Source organism: Protomyctophum bolini (genome assembly GCF_963924005.1).
Source record: "Protomyctophum bolini genome assembly, chromosome: 3".
Lineage (NCBI taxonomy): Eukaryota > Metazoa > Chordata > Actinopteri > Myctophiformes > Myctophidae > Protomyctophum > Protomyctophum bolini.
Genome location: NC_137864.1, coordinates 48593700 through 48614253, shown reverse-complemented (window position 1 = coordinate 48614253; position 20554 = coordinate 48593700). Strand labels below are relative to the sequence as shown.

At 43.8% G+C, this 20554-nt stretch overlaps 1 protein-coding gene across 2 annotated transcripts; it reads left to right on the top strand.

The window, feature by feature from the left end:
• The first annotated feature begins 2012 nt into the window (after window positions 1–2012).
• On the top strand, window positions 2013–13022 carry LOC308312533 (dnaJ homolog subfamily A member 3, mitochondrial-like). Of its 2 annotated transcripts, XM_080759147.1 has the most exons (12): window positions 2013–2218; window positions 3450–3586; window positions 4684–4767; window positions 5369–5590; window positions 6061–6213; window positions 7102–7249; window positions 8655–8719; window positions 8867–8995; window positions 9776–9897; window positions 11247–11341; window positions 12313–12423; window positions 12765–13022. In XM_080759147.1, exons 1-11 carry the CDS (start codon window positions 2014–2016, stop codon window positions 12411–12413), a joined length of 1461 nt encoding a protein of 486 aa, XP_080615273.1. In that variant the 5' UTR covers window position 2013; the 3' UTR covers window positions 12414–12423; window positions 12765–13022. The 2 variants fall into 2 exon arrangements, with proteins under 2 accessions (XP_080615273.1, XP_080615272.1); XM_080759146.1 differs by lacking the exon at window positions 12765–13022 and having other exon boundaries at window positions 12313–12584.
• Window positions 13023–20554: the final 7532 nt, after the last annotated feature.

The window sequence follows — 20554 nt, the reverse complement described above, 5'->3', positions numbered from 1 at the left end:
ATAGCCACAATTTCCTGTGTGTATATGTCAACACACTTGAGAACTTTCCCAAAAGATCCCTTCCCGACTAAACTGTGCATTGCGTACCGTCTGCTGTACAGCGTGTTGAGTAGAGACGTCATCTCAAAGTTAAATCAAAGTGTGTTGCATGTCTGCATTATATATAGCAGCAAACTCAGGTATCAGTATCAACCTGAATCTGATTGGTCCGTGTTAGTTTTGGCTGAAACTAAACAAGGGAAAGGGGGATTTGCATGGATGCAAGGAAGGCCTTTGGCTGTGGGGTGTGAATGGATAGGCCTACACCTACATAAAGTGCTTAGGCTAAAGGGGGAGCTATGAAGACCAGCCATTCAACATTTGTTTGAGATTTTAATTCATTCAATTTTAAATATTACAGACTTTCAACTGTCTGCATGGAACAGAAGGAATATTAAACAGTTAAAGGAGAATTCCATGCTAGACGGCCTTCTTACCTTTATTTGTAGTCCCCAAGAGGTCCAGGTGTTATTTTGTGCAAAAGTGCATTATTTCCCCTAATATAAGCTCTGGCGGTGTCAGGGATGTCGTCACTCTTACCTGACGTCACTCTTACCTGATGTCATCCCCTCCATATATAAGGCATCCACGCCAGAAACAATCTCTGTCCGACTATTGAATATCAACGTGGTCAGTATTGAGATTCTAATCCTAAACCTGCAATTTAATCATTCTTAACTTGCTCCCAAAACTGAAGAACATCAAGACCACAACTTCAAGATAACAACTCCTTGATAAGTTGTTAAGGTCAGCACTTTCCGCGCTTGCGACCAAGACCTCCTCCATCCTTACAGGCGGGGGTTGGGTTTTTCTGCTAATTCGCTTATTTCCATCAAAATAAGTAGTAAAGTGTGCCGCTGATTTTTGAGCGATGGAAATAAGCGAATTAGCTAGCACAACAACCCAATGCCCCATTCAATTCAATGCAATTCAATTCAATTCATTGAGGGCTTATGGTAGGGGAAATAGCCAATAATGCGCTTTTGCACAAAATAACACCTGGACCTCTATGCTGGGGATGTAACAACTACAAATAATTAAGGTAAGAAAGCCTTCTAGTCTGAAATTCTCCTTTAAGGTAACTATTGGGTAAATATGCTTGTGTTTGAAAAGTACAGGGGGTCCATGAAGGGAATGTTAGGCATGATGTTGTTCTTGGCTTGCTTACTGTAAATCGCTCTGGATTATTTTAAGAGTGTCTGCAAAATGCCTAAATTGTAAATTGTCAATATAGGACAGAACTACAGTAGGCCTAATGCAAATGAAAATTCACCTTATGTGTTTGGTCCGACTAGTCATTCAATGCTCCGTGAGACCATAGTATGCCTCCCTTTATGACTTTCTATAAAATAAAATATGTACACACACACGCACACGCGCGCGCACACACACACACACACACACACACACACACACGCACACGCACACGCACACACACACACGCGCACACACAATAGGAGGGGTGGGTCATTCTAGGAGAAACTGCATGAAACCCAACAAGACTGGAATGGTGCACAAATTAACACATTTGGCCATTGGCTTTGTTGCATAATAATGACACGTGTATCTTTAGCTGGAGTTTCTCTATCCTATCCTAATTAAGGCACATTTTCAAGAAGAAAATAAATGGGAAAATAAAAATGAATATAAAACATTGTTAGGGGCCAGTAGCAGAATCATAGCAGCTATGAAATGATGTCTCACTGACCGAAGTCCTGACGTAACTCGCCCTCTACTGAAAGTGACGTCAGACTTCGGTGCTCTATTTAATACTTTTTCTTTATGTTGTAAATGTGCCAGCACTGTTTTGGGCTTGTCCCTCGTATTTAAGTAAATACCCACTAACCCACTAACCCAGCCTTTTTTAATAGTGAAATTAGTTGTATGCATTTTCTCTCAATAACTCACAGTCAGAGCGCATGCGCATGCGCAGACCACCGCCAGCCTTTGACACTAGTCAGTAGAGACGCAAAGATGGCGACCTCCACAGCCCGCTCCACGGCACTTTGGCTGGTGACAGCAGTGTCTTGTGCACGCCGTCGGGCTTGTTTGCTGTCTGTCCGAGCAAGACACGGAGACGCCAACGCCACGACGATACTGAGGTCGCAGCCATGCCGGACAGCGGGCAGCCATAGCTCCTGGAGACTCAGAAATGCCGTGACATTGCACCCATTAACAGGTGACAACAAGAGCAGGAGAGAGAGGGAGAGAGAGGGGTGGGCGGCTTCCCTTTAAAAGTTGAAAAACAAACGTCAGCTCGAGCTGGTATTATTGTTTGTCAGTTTGAATGGTTAATTGCCAATTTACCATTCATTTATCCTGCGTTGTGTATTATTATTATATTTTGTAATGACCATGGCATTGCAAGCAGCTCAACAGCTCAAAGCAGCTCAACAACATCTTCAAGTTCAGCAAGTTCAGTAGCCCCTCTCGGAACCCTCCATAAAGCTTTTCTGAAATTTGGATGTCGCTTTATGTCAGAAACTTCAGTAGCATTGGGTTCTGCTTGCGGGGCTACAAGTTCAGTAGCCTTGATGCTGTATGTACAGTATGATGAAACATGCAGTCCTGGCTGTAATGCAATTGACAAACAAGTGCTTAAATGTGTGTTAATGGTTTTAATATGCATTTACACAACTTCTGCCACTGTGCAAATTACACGTACGTATTTTGTATAGTAGTTAGTTACCTAATGTAACTGGAAATACTGGGGAGATATCTTCAGTAATTTAATTTCTCTGTAGATTTAAAAAAAAGTCTTATATAGGAAGTTTGTGTCTGTTAAAATGAACATCAATATCTAAATATTGAATCAAGCCTCTCAAACTGTTGGTATTACAAGTCCAGATCATCCAGGCACATGCTTTCGTGCATGTAGTATTGTGTGTGTGTGTGTGTGTGTGTGTGTGTGTGTGTGTGTGTGTGTGTATTCGTGTGTGTGTGTATTCATTCACGAGAGGTGTTGGCACCAGCCCTTCCAGATGACAGGGATTATGTTTATTAAGGAGCCCAAAGGCATGGGATGAAACTGGTGCTGCCCTTTGTCTTCTAAAGCCCAAACCACACCAGGGGTCGGGTTGGGACAAGTCGTTTTTTAAGGTAAACCACACCAATGCAACCTATTGAGTTGCATTGGTGTGGTCTACCTAAAAAAAACGTTTTGTCCAGACCAGCTTTAAAGTGAAATTCAAACGATATGTTATAGATTCACCTGTCCGGCAGGGACATATCAACATGTCATCACTGTTATAAATTCACCTGTCCGGCAGGAACATATCGACATTTCATCACTGTTATATATTCACCTGTCCTGCAGGGAGATATCAACATGTCATCACTGTTATATATTCTCCTGTCCTGCAGGGAGATATCAACATGTCATCACTGTTATATATTCACCTGTCCTGCAGGGAGATATCAACATGTCATCACCGGTCGTTCCCTCCACACCAGCAGCCGTGCCATGGCAAGCAACCAGGACTTCTATGAAGTCTTGGGGGTTCCGCGCGCCGCATCACAGAAGGAGATTAAGAAGGCCTACTACCAGGTCAGAGTCACAGTTATTCAAGGACATTAAAGTAGTGCCTAAGTATTAAAAATTGATCTCTCGACACTCGACAGTAAGCACCAATAATGGAACACTGCAGAGAGAGAGAGAGAGAGAGATCTAATGGTACAATAGGAGACCAGAAGATGCAAACAACAGATCAAGTGATGTGTATTTGCTGACTGCGTCAACCAGAAACTAACATTATTTGGAGTTGGAGAGTGCTTTTCAGTATCTGTAGTAATCTCATGCGCTGTCACACTATATGCCGTCTTGGTCCTGTCGGAAAACAAATTGATGAAAGCCAGATTTAGGCATCGCATGGCGAGCTGCTTGTGATCTTGTAGATCTGCTCCTGTAGTGACACCATCGTATGAAACAATTTAACCACTTAAACCATAAACCTTTGTTGACTGGGGTCCCCCTACAGTAGGTCTTTTTTCCCTAGTCCAGAATCTCCGGAACAAATTTCTTCAACAAAAATAGCAAATCAAAGCTCAATGCATTGTGTAAGAGCCATGAATTGGAAATGATGTTCGATAGTGCAATGAGTGGGCTGTCACGGGTGATTAATGTGGTTGATTGACAGGCAGAGGGGCGGACCTGTTTCTTTGAATACTTCACCCAGAGTTCACCTGTTTCACACAGTGAGAGAGAGGGGGTGCGTGGGAAGCCGCACTTTTGTTGACCGCTTTATTTACTTTATTTATTTACTTTATCTAAGTTGGATCGCTGTGACTTCTTTTCTTTATGTTTGAGCACCGTTTCAGTTATGTACCTACTTTCAATAAAACACCCTTAACGCATTATTTTGGACCCAGCGAGATCCTTTTGTTTGGAGCACGTCTGACAACCCGGCCCATCCCATCGCCTCTCAGCGACTTATTTATACATCTATATCTCTCATAGTCGCTCAACACATTGTGTTGTGATCATTGTAGACTTGCTATTTTCGTCGATTGTTCACCACAGAATAGGGATGCTATTGACTTGTTCAAATTGTTAAAATAAGCATAAAGAAAGTTTTTCCCCCACTGCTGAAACAGTATGTATCACTGTGTAATACCGATTATAATTTTTTGATTGACCATCTGCAGCTGGCAAAGAAGTACCACCCTGACACTAACCCGGATGACCCTGGAGCCAAAGAGAAGTTTGCCACGCTAGCGGAAGCATATGAGGTGCACAGCGCCATACACAACACTGTCTTTTTTACAGATCATTTTAAATGATCATGGATCTGGTACATGATCCTCCTGGGTGGATGTTATTCCTCAGAGTAATCATTACCCAGCATTTCAGAACTGAAAACAATGAATATTGGCATTTTGACAGAAATGTATCTATACTTATACTTATACTTATACTAAAACACATTTTGTAAGATCAATGTTTCTTGACTAATACAGTACTAGTTTATTTGATTAATTTGAAAGTTCAGACAGAACTTCTCTTTTCAGCTTTAGACATTCCATACCGTGGGAAGCACAATAACCTCCACATTTATGAACTCAAATCATGGAAGGTCCCTCAGAACTTACAGTATCTTGTGTGCTCCTGTGAATCGGTCACAAGTAAACAATGTTTCTGAACCATTACGATGTACTTACTGTGTTGGAAAGTAACTAATTAGATGTACCTGTACTGTACTTTTACTTTACTTCAGTATTTCCTAATTACTACAATTACTATTATACATTTTTGAATTCCGGACTATTATACAAAAAAAAAAAGGAAAGGCAAAATGTGAATACCTTTTCCACCACTGATGTACATATTCAGGTACTGAGCGATGAACTAAAGAGGAAGCAGTACGACACGTACGGGGCAGCAGGCTTCGACCCCAGCCGTGGCAGCGGGCCTGGGGCCGGCCAGCAGCAGCAGTACTACAGGGCCGGAGGCTCCAACGTAGACCCGGAGGAACTCTTCAGAAAGATCTTTGGCGAGTTCACCGCAGGCCGGGGCTTCGGAGACTTCAGCAGCATGTTTGAACAAAGGCCCGAGGTCAGAACAGGCACGATTGTTTTGTTATCATACTGTCTAATATACGGGGAAGCAGCTTTTTGCTTCTACGGGCCGTCGGCATGGAACAAGCTCCCACTGTACCTTCGTCAGGCAGCCTCTGTAGACATTTTTAAAGCTCAGCTCAAGACCCACTTCTACAACATTGCTTTTAATTGATCTTTTATTTTTTATTTTTGTTATTCATGTCCTCACTGTATTGCATTACTGCTTGTTTTTAATGTTGTTGCCTTGCTTTTCTTTTATCCTCCATTTTTCTGTAAAGCACTTTGAGCTGCATTTCATGTCATGAAAGGTGCTATACAAATAAAGTTTTATTATTATTATTAATACACTTTCCCAAGCAAGAGCTTGAATATAACTTGGTAAGAATGAATAGATGCATTGATTCATTGTCGACCATCTTATCCAACCATGTCCATTCTCACTCCTACCTCCTGTTCTTCTCTTAGTTTGTGATGGAGCTGACCTTTTCCCAAGCAGCGAAGGGCGTGTCCAAAGAAATGACGGTGAACCTGGAGGACGCCTGTCCTCGGTGTGAAGGGAAGGGCAGTGAGCCGGGCACCAAGGTGTCACATTGTAACTACTGTAACGGCACTGGCATGGTGAGTTAACCACTTAACCCATTCTGACCCGAGATCAGATTCATACGAGGTTTCCACTGGACACACACTGGTCTGATTAACCCATTCTGACCTGAGATCAGATTTAAAAAAATGTCAGTCGCTCTTCGAATTTCTCAAAAATAGCAGACCTACAAGCTCGTATCGCGCCACTCGGTGGCGCGATATGAGCTTGTAGATCTGCTATTTTTCAATAGCTAAAGCATAACATGATGCTGACACCAAAATGGGTTCCCGTTCAGAATGGGTTAAACAGTGTCCTCTTTACTACGTTTTCTAGTATTTCTCTCTACACCAAATTTATTCTCAGAAATTCTACAAGCCCTCAACACATGCAACGTGACACACATTGAGAGCATATTTCACTGAATAGGGATGCCAGGGTTCAAGTGATGATAAGCCTGATTTATACATTGTACAAGGATTTCACTCGCTGACGATAGCGGACGAAGGCTGAGTCTCTCCCAAAAGCAGAACAAACATTTATTTTCACTTGTAGCTGATGGAAAATTAACCTGGTGTACAGGTGATATTTATTTTCAGAAAGCCGGCGGGAAGAGACTTTTGAAACGGTTACGACTGAGCTCCTTTTCAAAATGCATCTCTGTTGACTTTCACATTTATCTAATATCGTACAGTATGTTATTCTGTTGTAATTAACAAACAATGGATTTATTCATTATGCCCACATTTACACCTACTTTTTTATCATCCAGAGTATTCTATTACTATAGAACGTCCGTTAATTGCTTTATTTTTTAGATTGAACATTATGTTTTGAGTCTTTTGACATTTCCCCAAAATCATTAAAACATTACAGAACGTATCTGAATAATTGTTTTAATGATCAACCAATCTAATGTCTTGTAGGAGTCAATCCAGACGGGTCCTTTTACGATGCGCTCCCCATGTCGACGCTGTGGTGGGAGGGGCTCCATCATGATCACACCCTGCGTGTTGTGCAGAGGTTCAGGCCAATATAAGCAAAGGCAGACCGTCGCTGTGCCTGTACCTGCCGGTATGTTGGGGGGTGTGTGTGTGTGTGTGTTAGAGTTCTCATCTGGCCCGAAATTTGAAGCCCGGCCCGGCCCGGCCCTAACTGGGTCAGCCCGAAGCCCGGCCCGGCCCTAAAAAATACCATAATGTTAGGCCCGAAGCCCTATAAAGCCTGACAAAGGAAAAAAAGAACGCCACTTTAATGCATGGCCAGTGCAGCAGCACGCGCCGTCAGCGAACCATTGACGGCGCGTGCTGCTGCGCTGGCCATGCAATAAAGTGGCGTTCTTTTTTTTCTTTCAGTGTGTGTCTGTGTGAGAGTGAGAACGGAGTTCAATGGACTTATCGCCGAAATAAAAGATTTATGTAGCTCACGTTAGACTGTTAATGTACCATTTCCATATCATTCTAATGGATTCCATTTCCAGTGGTGGTGACTGGCGTGGTGAGTAGCTCCCCGTTTCCTCTGAAGTGAAGCTATGTCCAAGACCCCAAGTATGGTCCCCGTTCGGTGTCCAAAAGAACAAACATAGCCTACAAACTAGTTTACAAACCATCCATGCACCCGCTCATGGCGTGTCTCGACAGCTTAGAGATCTGTTATTTTAAATCGGGCACATATAACGAGGAGCGCCGCTGCCGCACTGAGGGACGGCGGTTATAATACTAATCATTTTGTAATTCAAATAGCCTGTAGCGGACTGTAACATTGCGTGGTCAGATCGTACACTACAGAATTATATGGACGATGGTTGGTGACTATATGACGTTGATTAGGCCTAATGATTAGGTTATTCATCGCAGCCAGCTGGGTTTAACGAGATGGCTCAGTGCAACTGTTTTTGTCATGTTGCAGTCTATCGTGTGATAATCCGATTGATTTATAAAACACTTAGCATTATGAACTGAAGCTCATTTGGTGCGCCGCAAAACAGAGGCTAGCCAGCGGTATAAACATTAAACGACCACCCCACCGTTCACTTCTCTCTGCCGCAGTCAGTAATCCATTCCAAGCCCCCCGCCTCCACTCCTCCGTCTTCCTCCTGTCACAAGTGAATCGCCATAGCGCAGCCCTCTTCATAATAAATACATACTATAGCCTACACATTACACAAATAACAGAATTGCTATTTTTATTATAATAACATTTTTGAAAAAAGAAGGAAAAAAAAATCACGGAAAATCCCAGGCCCCGAGGCCCGGCCCGGCCCGTCTAATTAACATATTTTTGGGGCCCGGCCCGGCCCTAAAATGTCGGGCCGGGTCGGGTTCGGGCCGAAAATGAGAACTCTAGTGTGTGTGTGTGTGCGCGTGTGTGTGCTCAGTTGCTCACGTATGCTTACCCGTCTGTAAGAGTTTATTCTGTGTTGTGTGTTAAATATTCAATCGTTTGATGTAATGAGATTGTATTTGATATCATTTTACAGGGGTTGAAGATGGTCAGACTCTCCGTATGTCGTTAGGGAAGAAAGAAATCCTCATCACATTCAGGGTGAGTTAGCGCTGGATTAAAAATGTAAAAGAAATTAAAGAGAAATTGCTACTCGTCCCTCTTTTACGATGCTTTGTTTAGGAGGTATTTGAGCAAATGACCCATTCCTGAATTGCCCCTGTTTGCTTGTGTTCCGTCCTTGGACAGGTCCAGAGGAGCCCAGTGTTCAGGCGGAGCGGCGTTGACATCCACTCTGACGTGCTCATCTCTGTGGCCCAGGCCATTCTGGGGGGCACAGCCAGGGCCCAGGGCCTCCATGAAACCATCACCATAGCAGTGAGTTAGTAGTGGCCCAGGCCATTCTGGGGGGCACAGCCAGGGCCCAGGGCCCCGGGCCCCCATGAAACCATCACCATAGCAGTGAGTTAGGGCCATTCTGGGGGGCACAGCCAGGGCCCAGGGCCAACATGAAACCATCACCATAGCAGTGAGTTAGTAGTGGCCCAGGCCATTCTGGGGGGCACAGCCAGGGCCCAGGGCCCCCATGAAACCATCACCATAGCAGTGAGTTAGTAATGCAAGTGTTGAACCCCTTTTGGTGTTTTTACCAAAAGGGGTTCTTGTTCGTATGTACAGCATATAGCAACAACATTTTTGTAATTAGTTTGAATAAATATTTTTTGGGGGATATTGTTACTATGTACAGCATATAGCAACATAACATTTTTGTAACAGGTTGAAAGTGGTTAAAGTATGAATCTACAGTAAATACTCTATCTGGCCATGTGACTGCATGTCTGTCTTTGTTATGCTATTGTATTCTATAGTGAAATATTTGCGTTGCTTACTGTTGATCAGCCTCTGTGTATGATCCCAGCTGTGGTCTAAACATTAGCTATGCCTGTCAGACACTCAGTTAATCATATTGTTTCCCTTTGCAATACTGCTTCCTTTAGTCTCTGCTTGATGTTTACAGATGGACATGCAACTGATGTTAGACAATAAATATATTATGTCATAGACACAATGCTCATTTGCAGACTGTGACAGCAGGACACCTTGAACGTTGTGTTACTCTGTTTTTCAGGCGTGGTTCTGTTTTGTCTCACTCCCCAGATCCCTGCAGGATGCCAAGCTGACCAGGTCATCCGGCTGCAGGGGAAAGGCATTCGAAAGATGAACAGTTACAGCGCCAGCTACGGTGAACACTTTGTTCACATCAAGATCAGAGTACCCAAGTAAGACATGTGCACACTTAGGGCTGTATTTTGCGTGTCTTAAGTACCAGGTCTTATTCCCTAATATAACTTGAGTAAACTAAAGGCCTGGAGGCGTGATACATGCTCTTTGGACACTCAGAATAGCCAAATGGCATTGATCATCACGCCTCCAGGTCTTTAGTTTACTCAAGTTAGGGAATAAGACCTGGTACTTAAGACACGCAAAATACAGCCCTTGATCGCTTTCAAGTTTCAACCCTGGCGGTCCTATTTTTGGGCATGTTGTTCTAGGTGACAGTTTTCAAAGAATAGCTGTCTTTTCTTGTGAGCTTATAGATCAGCTATTTACTGTAGATAATTTGTCATACAATGTACAGTATATAGGGCTTAAGTGGTTGATATAAGAGGTATAGAGTGATGCTGTTTGTAGTCGTAGCAATTGGTTCCCCTCGTAAAATCTCAATGATTTTTAGAGGTATTTATGCAGATACAAATGTCTGGTTAACCTAAGACGAAGAGAGTTTCAAGTTTTGTTCAATAAAATAAGTGAATAATAAAATAAATTCAGCCATAGCCACTTGCCCAAATATTACCAAATGTGCTGCATGACCTCAGCACATTTGTGATGACGGCTATGGCAGTTTTTTAGCTTTATTATGGAAAATTGAGGTGCAAAGTCATTATCACATTAACACAGTGATATTAATGGTGGTAGCTCAGCATATCTTGTTTATGCTGATACTCGACATCAGCTTATAACCATTAGGATGACTTACTCTCACTTAAAATGGTTAAAAATTAGGGGCACGGTGGCACAGTTGGTAGTGCTGTCGCCTCACAGCTAGAAGGTCCTGGGTTCGATTTTCGGCTCGGGGTGCTGTGGGTGCTGGCGGCGTGTTTCCTCCTCCGCGTCATCAGTGCCCATACCCGAAGGCGGGGTTGGCAAAAGGGCCTTTCTGTGTGGAGTTTGCATGTTCTCCCCGTGTCCCCTAGGGTAGGTACCCTCACAAAAACATGCAGTAATCCTGGTCTCTAAACTGCCTCCCCCTGGCCAGCCGGGGCGCCTGATGGAGGGGAAAGCAACTGGTTGGAATAACGTGTTCCTTCCACACGCTACGTCCAACCAGGGAAAACCCCCTGTCAGGTGTAAAGGAGCAACTTGGACACTCAGGCATGAAGGGAGCACGAGTTAAGTCCGTTGCTCTCCCCAGGTTGGCGGAGGGTGTGTAGAGCCCAGGATCACAGTAGATGATTGGCACAGGGGTGAAAAATGGGTTACAAAATCGTGGGATAAAGAATATATTAAAAAAAGAAAAAAGGTTAAAAATTTTACCCTTTCCTGGTCTGCTCTTGTGGTTCTGCTTCAGGAAGTTGACCCAGCGACAGCGCTCGCAGCTCCTGAGCTATGCCGAGGAGGAGACCGACGTTCAGGGTACTGTCAACGGAGTCGTTGTTCGTGCAGGTCAGACCTCTTTCTGTCATTATACACACCTTCAGTATCGTGTAGTCAGACAACTATTCCACAATCTCTGAATGATACTACTGTATAGTATATATTGAGTCTGGAACTACACCTCCCGAAATCTGAGTAAGGAAGCTGGCATTTCCGTTCACGAAAATATATTTATATTTTATTTAAATTTCTGCTAAGCAACAAGCTATAAATACTTTATATTTATTTATATTATGATACATTTTTGTGACTGTAAAGACGAAACTGAAGTGGGGAGGAGGCTTCACTTCCGCTTTATCACTTACTCATGATCAGAGCTTCTGTGCTCCAGACTGTATGACGGAAGAATTTGAACATTGCGAGAGACTCAAATATTCTCTGTGTCACACATTCACTGGCATTCTGATCTCTCAGCTGTACACCATAATCACATTGTTTTCCCTTCCAGTGAATAACAATGTGATGTGCCGATCTCCAATTAGCCCTACCTGTACATGATACCGTACAACAAATTGTGAAAATAGACAATCTACAAGCTCACAAGGCATTGCATGGTGACGCATTGTGAGCTTGCACTTCTTAAGCTATATTCACTATAAAATATTTTGAAATCTTTAAAAAGAAAAGAAATAAACAAAATGGGGACACCAGGGTTAATTTTTGTGTTGTGCGATATGAATGAGAGACCTTTTTAAAAGGTCTACACCGGACAAATTCCAAAAAAAAACAAACACATGTGCACTAGCCTGATTATCGTCTTGAAGCATGAAGCTTAATGAGTTAATGGGGTGAAAGCCACGCCTCCATTGCGATCAAAACAGTAGTAGTGTAATATGTACGGGTTTTCTAGTAATGTACTGTATGTACGGAATTGCCAGTCTGTGTTATTCCACCGTGTTGAACTGTTGATGGCCTCGTGTGACTGTCTCAGTATTGAATACTGGTAGTCTATTGCTCATGCAGTGTGTGTTTGTGTCCAGGTGGGGGCAGCAGTGCCACAGGGCAGAGCAGAGCCGAAGGGGATCAAGAGAAGCAACAGGAGGATGGCTTCTTCACTAAAATAAAGAAAATGTTTAGTTGACATCATAAAGGTGGGAGCCTTCAATGCGCCCACAACCATCATTTGAGTGGTTCTTTTCAGTGAGCAACAGTCAGTTGTAGTAGATTTATATGTTATGTTAACAACAGTCATTTATATAAAGAGTAAACTTACTATTGCTGATCATTTTACAATCTGGGCTGAATTTGTGGAGAGCACCTTATTGCTTGTATTATTTATTGTGTGCTGTAAGTACTTATGTCTTCAGTCTAAGACAAGTCATGTGAATAAATCATTTAAACATTTCAGTTGTGTTGAAACTGTGCTTGTATTTGCTGAAGAGGTGGTTCTATGCGTTGATACATTCAGTCACACACTATGGTTAACAAACAGGCCACAGGTCCAACGGGGATCCTGAAAGAGATGCAAGATGGATGGCAATGGAATTCCGTGGGGATCAAGAAGACATGCTGGCGGGGCAGAGGTAAAACACTGGCCACGTGGTGGGGCATCTAGGAGGTGTAGACTAGAGGTAGTAAAACACTGGCCCAGATGCAGATTAATTCAAGCCGCTGGCTTCTGTAATGATCTTATGTCCTTTTTGGTTCCAAAAATATAAGTGCACCATTACTTCAAATGTGACACTGAAAATGCCTAATGAAATTTGATTGTGTTAAAGTATGTGAATACCAGTGTCGGATTAAGCAAAGGTTAGTTGAGTCTACCAATCTACTACTAAAGTCTATTACCGGTACTTTGAAAACATGGGGTTGGGGGAATATATGTACTGTGGAAACTATATAATGTATATAGCTTTCCAAAATAAAAACTGGCAAACAGGATTTAAAACCTAATAATTGGAACTTAAACCGAATTTGAAATCAAAAAGAAAATGTATGAACATTTTATGTTTTTATGAGGTTGTGGTCCCACCTTATTGTGTTAAGTGTATGACAAACAATGTCATGGACGGGAAAATGGCTCGTAAACACGGTAGTAATGCTGTGTTTTCATGAGATGTTTAAAACTGTTTTACAGACAATATAACATCAGTAATTAAAAGCTATCAAGATAAACAATAGGCCAGACATGCACTGTGTACTTGTAGATAATGTACTGTCACTGTACAAATGCAACAAAGTTTGAAATTATATACACACTTGTATGGAAAATGTTATTTTCTTAAAAAAGCAATTTAAAACATTGCACCTATAAGCTCCTAAACGGCAAAATATATATATACTGTACTGTTTAAACTCCCAACAGCACGCAACGGCTAACCCAGTGATTTTAGGAGTAGTCCGTTGTGCTGGTCAGGTCCAGAATACATTAGGGTATGTTTCTTGTTTCATTAACTCCAAATTAGGGATGTCCCGATCATATTTCTTTTACTCCCGATCCGATTCCGATCATTTGATTTTGAGCATCTGCCGTTACCGATTTTTTTTCCCCCCGATCTGATATTTATATTTTATAGAACACGTTTATGCCATAAAACAATAGTACAATATCCCAAATCTCTGACAATTTCCAGTCTAATATCATGATATGGATATGATATTGATACTAGGGATGTCCCAATCACGTTGTTTGGCTCCCGATCTGATTTACGATCATTTGAAAATTACGTGATCGGCCCCGATCACGTCAAAAAAACCAAATCCTCTTGAAAATACTTTAACTAGGAACTAACATTCAAACCCCATTACTTGAGTTTAACAGTAGATGGCAGTGCCTAGTCAGTAAAGTTAACTGTTTACCCAGTCTAATTTTCACCCATTTGTTCCGATTTGTACAGTTATGCATATTGCTAGTAAGTAAGCGTTGCCGAGCCATGAGGCCTGTTGTGAAATCTAATTACTGGACCCTCGTCTGGTACTGACAGACAGGTAGTGTGTGCAGGCTGGGTGGTGTGTGGTTCTGACAGACAGGTAGTGTGTGCAGGCTGGGTGTTGGTGTGTGGTTCTGACAGACAGGTAGTGTGTGCAGGCTGGGTGGTGTGTGGTTCTGACAGACAGGTAGTGTGTGCAGGCTGGGTGGTGTGTGGTTCTGACAGACAGGTAGTGTGTGCAGGCTGGGTGGTGTGTGGTTCTGACAGACAGGTATTGTGTGCAGGCTGGGTGGTGTGTGGTTCTGACAGACAGGTAGTGTGTGGTTCTGGGTGGTGTGTGGTTCTGACAGACAGGTAGTGTGTGGTTCTGGGTGGTGTGTGGTTCTGACAGACAGGTAGTGTGTGCAGGCTGGGTGGTGTGTGGTTCTGACAGACAGGTAGTGTGTGCAGGCTGGGTGGTGTGTGGTTCTGACAGACAGGTAGTGTGTGCAGGCTGGGTGGTGTGTGGTTCTGACAGACAGGTAGTGTGTGCAGGCTGGGTGGTGTGTGGTTCTGACAGACAGGTAGTGTGTGCAGGCTGGGTGGTGTGTGGTTCTGACAGACTGGTAGTGTGTGCAGGCTGGGTGGTGTGTGGTTCTGACAGACAGGTAGTGTGTGCAGGCTGGGTGGTGTGTGGTTCTGACAGACAGGTAGTGTGTGCAGGCTGGGTGGTGTGTGGTTCTGACAGACAGGTAGTGTGTGCAGGCTGGGTGGTGTGTGGTTCTGACAGACAGGTAGTGTGTGCAGGCTGGGTGGTGTGTGGTTCTGACAGACTGGTAGTGTGTGCAGGCTGGGTGGTGTGTGGTTCTGACAGACTGGTAGTGTGTGCAGGCTGGGTGGTGTGTGGTTCTGACAGACTGGTAGTGTGTGCAGGCTGGGTGGTGTGTGGTTCTGACAGACAGGTAGTGTGTGCAGGCTGGGTGGTGTGTGGTTCTGACAGACTGGTAGTGTGTGCAGGCTGGGTGGTGTGTGGTTCTGACAGACAGGTAGTGTGTGCAGGCTGGGTGTTGGTGTGTGGTTCTGACAGACAGGTAGTGTGTGCAGGCTGGGTGGTGTGTGGTTCTGACAGACAGGTATTGTGTGCAGGCTGGGTGGTGTGTGGTTCTGACAGACAGGTAGTGTGTGGTTCTGGGTGGTGTGTGGTTCTGACAGACAGGTAGTGTGTGGTTCTGGGTGGTGTGTGGTTCTGACAGACAGGTAGTGTGTGCAGGCTGGGTGGTGTGTGGTTCTGACAGACAGGTAGTGTGTGCAGGCTGGGTGGTGTGTGGTTCTGACAGACAGGTAGTGTGTGCAGGCTGGGTGGTGTGTGGTTCTGACAGACAGGTAGTGTGTGCAGGCTGGGTGGTGTGTGGTTCTGACAGACTGGTAGTGTGTGCAGGCTGGGTGGTGTGTGGTTCTGACAGACTGGTAGTGTGTGCAGGCTGGGTGGTGTGTGGTTCTGACAGACTGGTAGTGTGTGCAGGCTGGGTGGTGTGTGGTTCTGACAGACAGGTAGTGTGTGCAGGCTGGGTGGTGTGTGGTTCTGACAGACTGGTAGTGTGTGCAGGCTGGGTGGTGTGTGGTTCTGACAGACAGGTAGTGTGTGCAGGCTGGGTGTTGGTGTGTGGTTCTGACAGACAGGTAGTGTGTGCAGGCTGGGTGGTGTGTGGTTCTGACAGACAGGTATTGTGTGCAGGCTGGGTGGTGTGTGGTTCTGACAGACAGGTAGTGTGTGGTTCTGGGTGGTGTGTGGTTCTGACAGACAGGTAGTGTGTGGTTCTGGGTGGTGTGTGGTTCTGACAGACAGGTAGTGTGTGCAGGCTGGGTGGTGTGTGGTTCTGACAGACTGGTAGTGTGTGCAGGCTGGGTGGTGTGTGGTTCTGACAGACTGGTAGTGTGTGCAGGCTGGGTGGTGTGTGGTTCTGACAGACTGGTAGTGTGTGCAGGCTGGGTGGTGTGTGGTTCTGACAGACAGGTAGTGTGTGCAGGCTGGGTGGTGTGTGGTTCTGACAGACTGGTAGTGTGTGCAGGCTGGGTGGTGTGTGGTTCTGACAGACAGGTAGTGTGTGCAGGCTGGGTGGTGTTTGATAATCCGGTTGAAGTATTCCTTCGGTACAGCGACTGCGTCGTGCCTACACTGCAGCAAGGCTGACCTTGCTCCCGCCGAGATGTCTCTCGTAGCCTGTCTATAAAGTATGCTACAGTTCAGGCAGTACACAATACAACTCAAGTACACTGTGTCTCAAGTTCAAGTACACAGACATGGGCAACTCATGATTATAACAAGGCCCATAGTCTCATGTTTCTGTAGTGTGAGGCAGCACACTCCCTGGACATGATGTACGAGTACACCTCCCTGCCGCCTGGTCATGACGCTAGTGTGTCGCTGGGATATTGTTATATATTGTATGTTTATTATACTGTTTCTGGACAGATTCTATTGTGCCAGTCGGTAAGCCGATGTTGTAAACATAAAAAGGGGGTTTTCTACATTTCCTGAAAGCTATAAGGTCAGTCCTCGGAGGAGGTAGTGCCAAGGACAATTGGTTGATTTAAATCTGAAATTGCTTACATGTAGAGCAATGGCTTAACGGCATAACGACATTTTGTGTGGTTAAACACAGTACAGTTTGTTTCTCTTTACATGTGGTTTACACTGGAAACGGTAACGGGTGCATTTAACTTTACGGGTTACATTTAACTCGGTGCTACTCAGTGCATACTTTGTGAAGAGCCCTCTAATCACCGGCTTTTGCAATAGCATCTTTGTGTTAAAGATGCTTTTCTTTCTTAAGTGCCATTCCTGGTCAATGCTGGTGTGGGAATCTCGTCGCCAAACACGTACTCTTGCTAGACTTCCGAATGATCCCCTTAAAACAAGTCTGAATTGTGACCACAAATAGTGTTAAGACCCTCAGGGGCTGAAAACAGAATCCTGGACAAGATGGGGGAAAACCTCCCATCCATTTGTAATTCCATCGTACGGCGGAGTCGCACGCCATAAGTACCCGATCTATAAGCTCACAACGTGTTTTGAGCTTGTAGATCTTGCAGTGGTGGAAAAAGTACTCACATTCTTTACTTAAGTATCAATACTGCAATGTAGAAATACTAATGTACTTGAGTCAAAGTAGAAAAGTATTGGCATCAAAATGTACTTAAAGTACCAAAAGTAAATGTACTCATTATGCAGAATGTCTATTATAAGTATAAAAAATATTTATATTTTTATTTTATTTTCTCCAAATGGACGAAATGTATAGGGCTGTGGTTTGTTATAGTAATCGAAATCTACAAAGTAGAGTAACCAAAGTTTTCAACTAAATATAGTGAAGTAAAAGTACAATATTTTGGTCTGACATGTAGTGGAGTAGAAGTAAAAGTATTGCAAATTCTAAAGTACATAGTACTTAAGTACATTTACGTAGTTACTTTCCACCACTGAGATCTTGTAGATCTGCATTCTGAGACGGTAGAAGGCGTCTGTCCCTCTGCTGCTTCCAGTGGAAGTTGCTTGTAAGAGTGAAACGGCACATTGCCGCCCTGGCATGCTCCGCAAACTGCCTCTGGATGATGTTTTAACCCATTCTGACCTGAGATCAGATTCATACGAGGTTTCCACTAGGACACACACTGGTCTGATTAATCCATTCTGACCTGAGATCAGATTCCAGAAAAATGTCAGTCGTTCTTCGATTTTTCAAAAATAGCAGACCTACAAGCTCGTAGCGCGCCACTCGGTGGCGCGCTATGAGCTTGTAGATCTGCTATTTTTCAATAGCTAAAGCATGACATGATGCTAAACACCAAAACGGGTTCCGGTCAGAATGGGTTAAGCGACATTGCATCAGTTCCTGTGAAGTCATCACAGTTCAAGAGAGCTCGTCTCTGCCTCCTCTTTTCCCTCGGCGTGTTACAGTAGATCATGTGCAGTCCCTTCATTATGCTGTCATGATGAGTGGGCAGCCATGCATGTTCCCTCTCCCTCAGCCCTCTGAACCCTCCGTGGTGAGGTCAAAACAACCGCCTCATTTGTCAGGATGTCCGAAAGCGGCTTCTACTAGTACTACCCCTCCCTTTACTGCGACGGAATGAAAGGCAGACCCGAAAAGCACTTTTTTTACCAGATATTTTAATGGATAAAGATTTGTTAAGTTCACAAATGAGAATGTGGAAAAGACTGAAATAGCAGATCTACAAGCTCACAACATGTCTAGCTGCCACGTGCTGTGAGCATTGTAGAGCGTCTATTTTGGTCATTAGTTAAGAGTTTTTAAAGTGGTCAAACTAGCAGTCGAATACAAGTTTACTAGTTCAGAAATAGAAGTATCTTCCATAAACAACAGTCTCAGAAATGTCATAAAAGCTTGGGTTAAACCTCGATCAGTGATTTATTCAACTGCTTGGCTGTAAGAACAGCAGAAACGTGGGTTTAGAATGATAAATATCATAATTAAAGGAGATTTTATTTAGCTTAATTCCATGGGATTAACTCGCCTGTTGGTGTATGAGTGTGTACCAGAACTGGGGCTAGATGTTAGACGTTTGCGGATTCCTGCACATTTTGACTGTAAAAGGAGATGTTATTCCTATCCGAGTGTGTTTTGCAATGCTAGACTCTGAAATAAACTGGAGAGAAGGTAGGTTTATTCCACCAGCTCTCCTTTCCTAGTGGGTAATCTGATTTAATTGTGTCCGATCTCACCATCTCACTGCCCAAGATATTAAAGCAAAACACGTATCCGGGAGGATAACATTGTCTTCACTGCTTATTTCAGATTCAGGTCCGCTGCAAAGATATACTGTATATGCCGAGCCATTATGCACACACCATCTTAAATGTTTAAGGACCAGACAAGACTATAGAATGGACTTTTTCAATAGTAGTCCATTCATTAAAACTGTTTATCCCAGATAGACTTTAACAAACTCTCCCAATGCAAAAGTCAGAGGCAATTAAATGTTGTACAGACCTCCCAACTCTCACGCTTTGTTGGACTCAGCCAAGCCACAAAAGCAGAAAGGTACATAGACTCCTGCCTGTACAAATACATAAAGGCTCCTGTTTGTCAGTCTTGTTGGATTGACAGCTGGTTGCCGTGGGTAACTTAACTGGGAAAAGGAAGTAGGCAGCCTGTGGTCCATTAAAAGAGGACCTGTCTGTACGTTACAAACAAGCACACAGGACTTGTCAGGGCAGCTCAATTGGGTTAAAAGGAAGCGGTATGGGAAATTGAAGTTGGGTGCGTACTTGTGTTAGTGTGACAAGACCGAAGGCTAATTATGTACTCAACCTGTGAATGAACTCATCCATATTGATTAGACAGCTGTTTCAATGCTAGCTGTGTGTGTGTGTGTGTGTGTGTGTGTGTGTGTGTGTGTGTGTGTGTGTGTGTGTGTGTGTGTGTGTGTGTGTGGTGTAGTACACACATACTTGTATTACTATAATTGTATACTTGTGAGGGCTAAATGTCCCCACATGAAAATTTGAGAAATGGTCCTCACAAGAAATGGTAGTTTTATTGTGAAAAAAGACTCTAGGCTTACAATGAGGGACATATTCAGGTCAGGGTTATGGTTAAGATTAGTCCTCTATAGGTTAGGGTTAGCAGTTGGGGTTAGCGTTATGCCTGATGTGTAATTAGTTGTGCATGTCACACTGAAAATAGTGGATCTGCAGGCTCACAATGCGCCACAGATTGGCTATTTACAGTGTGTCAACAGCACACAACTAAGTACAACGATAAAAAATGCCCCACATTTTAATTTTATCGCATTATAACATTGCAGTACATTTTATTTTGACATCCTCACAAGTATAGTAATACAAAGTGTGTGTGTGCGTGTGCGCGTGCGCGCGCGTGTGTGTGTGTGTGTGTGTGTGTGTGTGTGTGTGTGTGTGTGTGTGTGCGTGCGCTTGTGTTTTTGTATTTTCATGAATGTGTGGAAAGATAAAGAGCAGCAAAGATCACAAGCATTCATTCATTACGTTTTCTTGTTCACATTTTGTAACAAAAAGCACATTCACTGCAGCGGACATAGAGAGAAATCTGCATTACACTGTGGATCATTATGTTTTACATTTAGCACCTCAATGACAGGAAAACAGCCCATCCAAAGCCTTAAGCCAGGATTATTAGATGCTGGAGACATGAGTGAGTTTGTCCGCAAGCAAGGCGGTGGGGGGGGGTGTTTTATGTGGATGCTGCTAAGCTTGGGATTTGCCTGCTTATTGCCCGGTGTCACTAGATCAGTGGTTCCCAAAGTGGGGTCTGGCCGTGGACCCCTAGGGGTCCTTGAGGGAGTTCCAGGGGGTCCCCAGCTAAATGATAGT

What these genes read in the sequence shown, in the direction of transcription:
- LOC308312533 (XM_080759147.1), top strand. Translation starts at nt 2,014, where the DNA reads ATGGCGACCTCCACAGCCCGCTCCACGGCACTTTGGCTGGTGACAGCA. An exon ending in ACTGTAACGGCACTGGCATG is followed by an intron (nt 6,214 to 7,101) that starts GTGAGTTAACCA and finishes AATGTCTTGTAG; the next exon opens with GAGTCAATCCAGACGGGTCC. An exon ending in CGCTGTGCCTGTACCTGCCG is followed by an intron (nt 7,250 to 8,654) that starts GTATGTTGGGGG and finishes ATCATTTTACAG; the next exon opens with GGGTTGAAGATGGTCAGACT.